This window comes from Molothrus aeneus, chromosome 2 (genome assembly GCF_037042795.1).
Source record: "Molothrus aeneus isolate 106 chromosome 2, BPBGC_Maene_1.0, whole genome shotgun sequence".
Classification (NCBI taxonomy): domain Eukaryota; kingdom Metazoa; phylum Chordata; class Aves; order Passeriformes; family Icteridae; genus Molothrus; species Molothrus aeneus.
In genome coordinates this window covers 30137303-30149132 of record NC_089647.1, presented here as the reverse complement: position 1 = coordinate 30149132, position 11830 = coordinate 30137303, and the positions used below count along the sequence as shown (strand labels likewise).

General features: G+C 41.3%; 1 protein-coding gene across 1 annotated transcript in view; it reads right to left on the bottom strand.

The window, feature by feature from the left end:
* Window positions 1-5408: 5408 nt before the first annotated feature.
* Window positions 5409-11830, bottom strand: part of ACER3 (alkaline ceramidase 3) — a 56271-nt gene continuing 49849 nt past the window's right edge. Inside the window, exon 11 of the mRNA XM_066572291.1 lies at window positions 5409-11577. Within this exon, the coding sequence (XP_066428388.1) occupies window positions 11524-11577 (54 nt within the window). The 3' untranslated portion in view covers window positions 5409-11523. The remainder of the gene's footprint in view (window positions 11578-11830) is intronic.

Below are 11830 nucleotides of genomic sequence, written 5' to 3'. Positions count from 1 at the left end.
ATAACAATACAGTTTCTGAGGAGAGCGAGGAGAGCTGTGGTGCTGTCAAGAAGCAGTTGCCTCATTAAATCTGTGTCATATCTACTTTCACTCACACAAGGGGGCATGTCTTGGCTGCTGGACAGTGGTCAGAAGCTGAGAATTTGGGCTTTTTTGTGTTTTGGATTCTCAGTGGTTTTTTTTAATGAGTCGGTGTTGCACAGTCTGTAGGATACAATGGCAAAGAGATCAGGAACCCTCTGATCCTGCAAACCAGTAAATATTAATCCATTTTCTGGAGAAAATTATATGCAGCTCACAGTTAGCATTTTCTTTGCATTGTGGAAGAAGCAGAGTTACTCCATTTCTCTCCTTACTCTGCAACTGTGCAGTCTCGTGCTGCAATTACTGATGTCATTAACAAAGCACTGCCAGACCTGGCTGGGATTTGGAGAAGAGATCTAGGGTAATGATAGGTATTGCAAGAAGAGGTAAGGCTGATTCACAGCTTGGCTATCTTCCCTCTGAATCAGCAGGAAAAGAATTAATATACAGCCTAGCAATCAGAGACAGCAGCCAGCAGTCCTCCTTAGAATCTGAAGTCCTCCTAATTTTTCTGTAACTCAGGTAATTTTATTTACTTTCCAGTTGTGTTAATTAGGAAACAATTATGTGAATCATTTGGTGAGGAAAAGCAAAGACAAAATTATTAGCTTTACCTTTAATTCTCAGTGAAACCTCTTGTTTCACCTGGGCAAGTGTTTGCCATCTAAATGCCCAGGACCTGCCACAGTGCTTATAGTGGGCCTCAAGTAGTCTGAGCTTTGGAATTTGATAATTTCTGCTGCATGGGGCCTGTGGGATGGATTTGGGATGCCTGACCTAGGTGTTGCATCTATTGAGAGCCCCTGATCTTGCTCAAAGATTTCCTGGGGGATGGCATTGTCTCATATGTACATCTCTGTATTTTAAAAGGGAAAAAGAGAGAATAAACAGACCCAGCAGCAGTCATACAGCACAGAAAGACCAATCACCATGTATGAGGCTGGGAAATCTTACTGCCCAAGGATATAAATCCATCTCAAAGCATCCAGATTACTTCATCTTTGCATATGGTATTTCAATGGCTGATGATACACACAGCCAGTGGAACGTCTTTTCATTGTTAGATGTCTTTGCCAAAAAGAAGGCATTAAGCCAAAAAGAGACAGAGGAAAAACTGTTTCAAAAGTTCCTATTTCAACTCTGAAGACTGGAAAAAAAATCTAAAAAAAACCCAACAAAACAACCAGTTTACTGACATCAAAAATTTAGAGAAAAAAAGGAAGATTAAATTCCCCTTCACATTCAGCTTCTTACAAGGTAAAAAGCCCAAAGGAGGGACGAGGCTTGTATCTAATTGGTCTGTTGGGGAATACTTTCCAAGTCTAGCTTTGGAGTGGGCAGGCAGAGGATGCTGTAGTATCCCTGTCCCCAGAGGTTTCAAAGAGGCTGAGCTGTGCAGGGCATGGCAGCTGTAGGGGTGGAGCATCGTGCCAGGCCTCACTGGCTCATCTTGTTCCCCCAAGGGGAAACAGGGTGGGTCCCAGGAACAAACACCCCTGTGCTTTTGGTACAGCTCCTACTGCCACAGTGTGGCTGGGGGCCAGTTTTGATCTGGGGGTGAGTTACCCAGTGAGACTCTTCTGCCAGGGATACAGGGCACCTTAATTGGAGAGGCATTGCTCCAGTCATACCCACAGATCAATGTTCTCAGCCTGAGGTCTCTGTCAGGAGAGGTCCCACAGCCTCATATCTGGGTAGAGTGCAAGTGATTGCAGGAATCACATCAGTCACTTCTCCTTAGCCAAGCCAAGGAAAAAAAAAAACCCTTTAATGCAAGACTATAGTAGAGTTTCAGTCTTCATATTGACATGAACCATACCTTCACAGCTCATAGAGATATATGTTCTTTTCCAAGACCCATGTATGAGACTTAAAACTACTGTCACACTATAATGAATAAAATGAGACTCCTTCTGCCCTCTCTAATTTGCTGACTTCCAACTTCAAGCTTCAGGAACTTGAAGCTTCAAGCTGCCATCTCTGATATTATCAGACAGTATATATATACAATTAAAGTATGGCTCTCTAGGAAGAAACAGCCAAGCTGGGCATGGATTCAGGCAGAATAACACCAGGGTTTCATTTGAAATCAGAGGTTGTAAAGAGACGTTCTTTACCTTAAGCCTTCCAACATGACAATGTTTCCACTGCAGATACAAATCACCACCCTTGCTGGAGGTAATTGCCTCCAGTACTGTGTTTAGCACTGTTGAACCTAATTAAGGCAAGAATGGCCAGGTTTTTAGTCTGATTTAGCGTTCTGCCCTTAATATGTTTAAACATTGATTTCCCCTGAAGCCTGATCATCATGAGTTTGACCTGGGGTTGTTGCTCTCATGGTTGTACAAACCTGACAAGGGGTTGCTGATGTGCCCTGTGATGCTTACTGGAAAGGAAGGGATCTGCTGGGATGTAACACAGCTCATGGCATGGGAAAAAGGCTTTTTATGCCACCCTGAACATGAAAACAACATGATGTGAGCATATGGACAAAGCCACTTAGTATCAGATGTCCTGGGCGTTACTGAAGAGCCACAACCACTCTGGAGGGATGTGCATGAGTGCCTCGGTTGCAAAGCAAATTGATAGTGAATTGTCAAATCCAGGGGGATGTGGCAGAAAGATTTTCAGCAGAAACAAGTCCACAGCATTAATCAGCCCTCCTGCTTTAATTAATGTCAGCAGCAAGAAAACAGCTGGAGTTTGTTTGTTTTTCAGATAACCTGTATAAAAATATCCCTTCTGTAGCAGCTCTGTTTTCATGCTGTGGCTTGCAGGTTCATTGTTGTTTTTCATTTCGTAACTAGCACTTAATCTTGCTTTCATTTCAGCCGAGGTGGGATGTTAAAAATGAGATGATTAAAGAAAAAATCCCAAACAAATAGAAGAAAAAAACCCCAAAACAAATGAACCCTCAGAGGACTCTAAATGAACAAAATCCTGTTAAGCAATAAAACCCTGTGAAGCAATGACTCACAAGTGCCTGGACAGGTTTGCCTGGCTGCAGAGGGGATCTGGTTGTTCTGTTCATCACTTCTCCTACCTGAGAAGTTGGATTTGTCCCCAGGCTTCTACAATACTGCAATATTTTAACAAATGTACTCTGTTCCACTGTTCGGCACTGAGTCAACACACCAGCTATGAGGAAAAAGCAGTGCTAAGGTTAGACATCCACATAAATCACTGCAGCTCTGATACTTGGCCAGCCTATAAATATTAGGGGTTTGACATCAGTTTACATCAGCAGAGTAACTTGCTTAATTCCATTTCTGTGGGATCATGTGAGCTGCTGTTGATTAGCATTCACCTACCTGATTTCCAGGTTGAGAGATCAGAGTCAGCACCCTCGATGTCCCAAGGTGTTGCTGGGTGCTGTGTCATGGGCACAAGGTCCACAGGACCTGCACACACTCCAGCTGGTCCCTGTGTTCACTCTATGTGTGTGTCAGGGCCACTAATTACTGCTAATTTCATTAAGTTGGTGTGTGCCTCTTCCATGCATTATAAAGTCAGTCTGAGTGAAGGTGATTAATGAGGTTGGATGTTTTTAGTAGCTATTTGTATTGCTGTAGCAGCTGGAAAGTGTCATGCACTGAGAGCCTTGGGTGTTGCATGTGAGCAAGGTGAGATATTCAGCTTGGGGGTGACTCACCTTGGAAAGGAGATTAGGAGCCAGGATGCTAAATTAACTATAGTGATTGCAAAATAGGTCTAAAGTAAATCCACAAAGTTTCTGCTTGTAGGTTGGGATGTTTTATCCATTGCACACAGTGCTTCACACAACATTAGTTCTGTCTTGGCAAATACAGAGTTTTATGTGTCCCTCTCATGCAAAAGGTGAATGAGGACATCATCCCAGCTCTGTTCCTGCTGAGGGTGCAAGGAACCTCTTCTTGAGCTCATCACATTATCTCCTCTTGGGTTACCAAGTTTGAATTCAGGCATTTGTCCTTGTCCTGCTTCTGTTGATCCTCTCTCATGCCAGCACAACCATGGTCCATGTCCCCATAGGGACCCATCAAAGAACCCCTCAAAAATGACCCACAGAAGAGACAGATCCACCACAGCTTCATTAGTAACTCCATTATCTTGTCCATCTCCATGAACTTAGGAACAAATATCCAGGCTGGATAGTTAGCTCCTCTGCTAACTCTCTCCATACAGCACCATGAACAGACAAATCTATGATTGGAGCCACAGGGATTTAAATGGTGCAAGTACAGACCTTCACTTTTAGCCTCTGAACAGGCTGAATTAAAAAAAACAAACAAACCAAAACAACAACAACAATGAAAAAAAAACCAAGCACCAAAAAAAAACAAAACCAAGGGGGGAAGGAGAGAAATTAATAAAGCTGCAAGTAAATTGGCAGTCTTGACAGAGAATCATCAAGCTCAAAATTCAATTTTCTGTTTGGGAGGAGGGCTTTGACAGAACCACAGTGTTTTTATCCCCAGGGAAATTTCAAAGTATTACTCAGCTCTAGACCAGCCACAAGCTCAATATGCAAAGCTGGATTTCACCCAGCCTCAGAGTTCTGGCAATGCTTGTCTGCAGAGTCTGGATGTGCCTCTGTATGCAGCACCACTGAGGGGAGATGGCACAGCTTGCCCCAGCCATTACACCACTGGCTCTGAGGTTTGCTGCCCTGTGTCTTGGCCCCTGAATAGTTAACTTCAGGTTGTCCCTGCAGATACACAGCTTCAAGAGAGATAAGCAGGAGAAAAAGGGGTCTCTGAGCACCTGGGAGAACAGCCAGGAGAGGAGAAAAAACCTTATGGTCATTACCAGACTCTGGCTGTCGGGGTGTGATGGGACTTGCTGGATTAGTGCCTGGTTGTCCACAATTCTTGCCTGGAAAGGTTCTGCCCTGCAGTGATTATCCTCCTCTCTCACTGAAAGGAACAGGAAAAGGCTGAAGCAAAGGCTGTGCAAATTGCACACTCTGGGCTGCCCACACATTCACCTGACTCCTGCGTTCTCCTCTCCCACCCGTATCACCTATCTGCAGTCCCTTCTAACTGGTGTGTGCTGGGGAAGGCCTTTGAAGGGAAGATGGCCCTGCAGTGTTTACAGGCAACACTACACTCTGAGCAAGGCCCAGTGCCCAAAGGGCCCCAGCACAAGGCAAAGACTGGGGAACTCTACTGCCATGGAGGCTCTTGGCTGCAGGCAGGCAGCTTCCCCATCCATACAGGACACACAAATCCTGCCGTTGTACTTGCACGCCACTGGCCAAGATGTACAACCACCCATCTACTGATCAGCATCCAGATGAACCAACCAGCCCTGTGCAACACAGACGCCAAGAACCAGCTGGGAAATGTATTTAAAACAAAATTCTTTAATAGTTTGTACTATAAAGACACAAATTAGTGCTTGACTGCAGCATGAATAACAAATGAAACATATTAAATATTTCAAAGCTACTGTGCTTTGGAAAACAAGATATGCTGATACATATAAGCCTAATGTTGGTTACCAGCTGGTTTGGTAGGAAGAGTCAGTTCAGTGTATCAAAATTGTCAATAAGCATTTCTCAGTGTAGCTGTGTTCTACAAGTCAACTGCTACTCATCTGTCACAGTGTTATTACCTATCTGCAACAATGTACTGAATTTCAGGAAGAGAAACCCACTATGTTAGAACTCATCGTGTCAACGTTAGAAAGTTTGGTCAGGTAATGAACAGGAGATTTCATGTCCACTCCAGATGGACAGATGATGTTTGATCAGACTCTAACATCATCCTAGCATTATGCTGAGATCAACAATCAACATGACACAGTCAACGTCAATTTGGAAAATCAAAAGAAAAACTAGTTTCTGTTCAGTCTAAGGAGTAAATACTGCTTCTGTGCTTGAAACCCTCTCTTCCAAAATCCAGGGAATAGGATACACAAACAAAGTTCTTCCACATCTTTAATGGGGAAAACATTTTGGTACATAACTTGCTATGAGCCATTTTATTCAGGACTGTCTTTGGAGAAACATATATATGTTCCAGAGCTTTGGGGACAGAAGAAGGAATCTAAGATTGTGCTTATAGCTATTCCTGTGGACAAATAAGCAAAAGACTCTTTATCTTTCTTTGCATTTTTTAAGATTTTAACAATCTGCTCTTATCAATTTGTGTGATTTATGTGCAAAAAACCCCCAAAATTGCAGGCACTGTTTCAGGGTCTCACATCAACTCTGAACTCAGTTCTTCTTAAATCTGTAATTACATACTTAGTCAAACCTAAAAAATTTCAAGAAGTAAAATGGGAGAGTTCTGCAGTAAAGTAAGAGGTTCAGGCATTAAACCTGCCTCTCAAACTGTACATACAAATCCCCCTGTCCCCAGTCCTGTTTAGAGCATCTGTCTGGGAGCTCCAATATGGGGGCTCCACTCCAATACAGTGCTTGCTTGACTGCTGCGCCCTCATCCTGCCTGTCACTGAACTCCACAACCCAAAATAAACACCTCCTGTACAGCTAAATCCCTCACCCAGCTTTCAGAGCCTGGAAAGATGCAACAGCATCAGGAAGGTGGGTAGCCAGGCACAAGTTTGAGTCAGAGGCAGACACGTATTGGATAACTAACAGGAAAGCCACTAAAAATAGCACTGGGATTCCTGCAGAGGCAGGACTTAAAAAAAATATTGACCCCCACCTACCAAAGACTTTGTCTTAGAGACCTCAGGAGGAAACACAGCCCCAGCTCTCATAAAAGCCTTGTAACAATGAGATCAGGCACTTGTCAGCTGTAGGCAGTTGTGCGTGAGAAACTGAAGAAAGAAACCCAAAACCAATTTTAATAGTTACGTAGAAAGTTCTCTGTCTTTAGGTTACAGACTCTCAAACAAAGCTGGCAGAAGATAGGTCAGAAATGCATTCATTCATGTACAAAACATTTCCAAACATGTGTCATGTTCCATCCTCATAAAACCACCTCTAAGTCATCTACAATGAACTGAATGTAGCAGAAACTACATCACTTCTGTGGTGAAGAGAGCAGCAGTCAACATGGAAAGTTAAATGTATAAATAGCAAAACATTCAAGTATCTAAAGTGCAGATACCAGGAGGGTGGTTGACGTAATACTACGGGATTCTGTGCTTAATCTTTTGTTATTCTCTTTTCATGTAAGATTTCTTAATCTCCTTCTGGCTGTGCTCTGCTCATGTTTAATAAACTCTATCATTTATCCCTCTTCATGGTAAAGTCTCACAGTCAAACAGCACTTCGCAGTTAAAGCCTCCCACTGCCTACTTATAAAGTGCAGATGGGGTTTAAAGTAAACTGAAAGTTTTACCTGAATATGTTAATCTAAATTACAGGGCACACATTCCCCCAAAATGCATGTGTGTTCCTGAATTCTGATGTCTACTAAAGAAAACAGCATTGCTGCTCTGTTACAGCTCCTCTATACTGAATTGTTTCATCACCTGCTATTAAAATGCTGCAATATATCCACAGAGAGAAATAGGTTTTTAAAAACAGTATTACTGAAATTCTTGAATGCAGATTAAACAAGTTGATAGTGACTGCGAGAAACACTGGTAGTATTGGGAGGATTTTCTGTTGCTGAGATTCACATGGAAGCGTGTGATGAAAAAGACATTCAGCTGCTTGAAATGAAATGTTAGAAGCAAATACACAATTGGCCAAAAGAATCAACTGCATTTCAAATCATACAATTCAGCTTTAGCCAAGCAAGACAGCACAGAACAGGATTAAAAGAGAATTAAAACCAATTAAAGAGCAATATTTTCCACTATATCCCTCCCAGAGATTTCACTACACCTGTCTGAAGTCCTCCTACTCGAATCTCTCTCTAAAGCAGTCAGATTTACACAAAGATGAGTGGCAGACTGAGCACAGGCTGTGGGTGACAGACACCAAATAAGTGAGGATATTTACAGGCAGTGAGCAGAGTCAGCCAGGAATCAATACAGCACCATTGCCACTCGCAGGGGCTGCACAGGCTAAGTCAGGCTGCTCTGATGTGCACACATTCAGGCAAATGTAATTAAGGGCACAGGTATGGTACAATACATGACAGAGGTAGACTGGCAAGTGGTAACACTGCATATTCCAACTCTGACTGGAGGGAGTTTTTAAACACCCATGGGCAGCACAGCAGCCCTTTGCTAACAGAAAAACCATTAAGATGAAATCTGGAGATGACTAATGCTGCCTTTGAAACATGGATGAGATTCCTCCTCACTGGAGAGTGCATATCTTGAGCTGTATCTAAAAAATCTAAATTCCCAGAATTAGGTGTGGGTTTGATCTGTACTGTGAGAGTAATTTTGAAGTTTTTCCTCTTATTTCCAAGAAAGAATTTTTCAGCTCATGGGCTGCAGAGCTACTTACTGCTCATCTGTGTCAAATTGATGGTCGTATGGTGGCAGATTTCCTGGTTCTTTATAGATGTTAAGGAATAGAAGAGTTCATTGTTATCAAGTCTGTCCAACACATCCTGCAGACACCTGCTACTTCCATAATTCTCTTTAAGTAGCTGTTGTCTGAATCCTACTCAAAAAATAGGATCACACATGACTTACTAAGATGTAGTGCAGGAAAAGTTTGTGATATACTGCTCTAAGGTCTGTAGAAAAAAAATCAACATTGTCACACAAGCAATATAAATAAAAAGCAATTAACAGACATTTAACATATTACAGGAGTAAGAATGTATGTCTTTCCAGGCACTAGAAAAGGCAGTCTGAATTTCAATGACATGTAGTTAAAACTGGCTTGTCATTTTCAATATCACTCACAAGATCAGTAAGGCAGTCAAACCAAAGCACCCATGATTTCAGATTATTTATGCTAAGAAGGATACACAAGTAAATTACATTCCTCAGGGTCTAATATAACCTGTTGAAAGAAAGGCTGCTGGCAGGGTGGTAGAGGTGTGCATGTTTTTGCTCATTTGGAATGCAGGAAGAAGCCAATTTGCATTTTTTTAAGAAAAAAACAACAACAAACAAGACATAAATGAAAAACTAACAGCACTATAAAATTAAAATATGAGCTTTTCATATTTTTAAAATCCTGACAATTCAATCCAACAATATCTGAACCCCCATCACAGACTTCCTAGTAGCAAATGTGTAGAAGAATCAACAAATATCTTTAAAATATATTATTGTAGAGATGCCTGATCAATAAGAAAGTGGCTTTTCAAGACACTCTGGTTCTTGCAATTAATTAACTAAACAGAGTGCCCAGATCCTTCAGTAACAAAACTAAGGCCACTAAAATACAGGTTTTTTTCCATTTCCATAAAAATAGTATCATACCAAGCAGATGTCACAAGTGACTGTTGATATGTCTTGCTGCTGCGCTGCTTCTCTTACGAGACTCCTTCCCTAACTTATGAACACATGTAAACATACTAAATAAGAAAATGGGATACAGTGTGTGGAAAAATGCTTGAGAAAGCCTGGAGGTGAACAGGCAGGCACTTATTTTCAAGCTACATTTTTGAAACAGTTCTCATATCTCTTTACAAAAAATATACCTTCTGGATATTTAAAGACACCTGATACATAACAGCTTTTTCCTACCTCTGTGCTGGTTCTGCTAACTTCTTTCAGTCTGAAGAGCACTCAAATTTCCCAGCACAGATGCTGACCTTGTCTATGGAACTGGAGCCTACTGATATCAAAGCTGATCTAAAATCACCCTTCAGGTGTCTTTATAGGGTGTACAGGTTGAAATGCACTGCTATCAGCACGTGCTTAAACCTCATTGAACTCACTCAAGGTTAAGTATCTTTTTCCAACGCAGTTTGGGGTTATTTGTTCTCAAGGGTCCAGACTTGTAACATAACAGAAGCCACATTTTAATTTGGAGGTTCACATCAGTAGAAGAGTTACTGATGGATGTGAGAGATGCAGAGAAATTGCAAACAGAGAAAAGAGACCATTTTAGCCAGCACTGATTGTTCAATAGTCAGGACTCTGAGACCTGGGAAACAGCTTTACAGCTATATTACCATGCTTTGCTGCTGTGAGCACATTGTAAATCAATACAAAATGGGATTTTGGATCAGTCTGAGTGTTTCCCTTTTTTTCCTCATGGCAAGAAGGATAAATCCCTCAGAGCATCAAAAGCAGACAAAAATTGCATAGAATGGCGGCAAGTAGGCACAGAGATAGACTCTGTTTGTTGCCCCAAAATTAAGAGCATCAAAATCACAGCCTTCATATGAGGTATATTTTGAAAAACTGTGTTAGTTTAATGTTTTCTTTAAATTTACTTACTAACTTTCATCAGCTGGGTAGATAAAAATTGCAGAAAACAGGGTTTGCCCTCCTCATTAATCCCCTAAGTCTAGTTTCAAAAGGTGGTCAGCTTTCTCATAGACTAAGCACGTGACAGATTAAAAGCAAGCAAAGCACTGCCCCTTGTATTTGGAGATATCCTCAGCCTCAGTCTTGTCCTTTACTCCTCCTTCAAAGTTTCTGAATAAGAAGATGCTTCTGAAAGTCCCACCAATATTTAAGACTTGTAAAGTAAGAAGATGATGAATTCAAGGCTGAACTAGAGCACATCTAAGGTGTTTGTCAATCTGTAGTATGAATGGGAAGTTAAAGAAAGGGATAGAAAAGTTAGGTATGTAAATAACAATTACAAAAAAATAAAAAAGAGTGTTTCTTATGTTTCTACAGACACTCCACATGTTTGCAATTAATCACTGGTCAAAAAATTAGGAACTGAGCTCCCAGACGCAAACAGGAACACCTATAACGCTTCACCATTTCAGTATCTTCTGCTGGTCACACTTTGGGACATCCTCCATGATGAACCTCTCACTTGGACTAAAGAGAAAACAAGCTTGGTACAAAATGAACTAAATGGCACAGGTATCCCAACCGTTTTGCTTCAAATATAAATTGCAAAGGAGGCTGTGGAAAAGCAAGGTAGAATAAAGGCCTAAATCAACCATTACATACTTCATTAATCGTATAAAAGTGCAAGGTTAAAGTAGTTTGGGTTAAGCATTCAGTTCACTATAGGCCACACAGATGCTTAGCTTGGCCATCAATGGCCTAGTTTTGTCATTCAGTTACTAATATTAGTTTAGACCACAGAAAGAACAAAAACTGAATGAAAAAACGTATGCAATCCACTTCAAAAATGGTTAGTTTTCTGTGACCAGCACGAAATATTACCTCAATATCATCAGCTGTACAATATATACATAACACCCTTGTGTCTTAATCTTTGTTTTAACAACTTAGAATAAAGCTGTACTAAGTGCTATTTCCCTAGTGTGCCAGCTCTTTGCTCTGTTCCAGCCGACTGGCCTCGCAGCACAGAGAAGTCCTTTAATAGCAATGGTACTTGGATTGATCCAGAATTTTGACACTTCAGCCAGAGCAACTGTTGAAATGCTTTATTCAGCCAGGCCAGGTGATCGTGTGCGGCTGCCCAGGGCTCAGTCAAAGGTTCTTGGGTGGCTCCACAAGAAGAACAGGCCATATTCCAAAAAGAAACTGTCAAAAGAAAAACAGGAATAGAGGAAAGATTCCTTGGAACATTGTTTCTTGGAACTGAAACCAAAAACTATTGAACATAATCTAATGATAGGATGAAAGGGGAATGGCTTTAGAATGAAAGAGATTAAGTTCAGATTGGATTTTAAGAAGAAATTCTTTACTTTGAGAGTGGTGAAATACTGGCACGGGTTGCCCAGAGAAGCTGTGGATGTTCCACTCCTGGAAATGTTCAAGGCCAGGTTGCAGTACT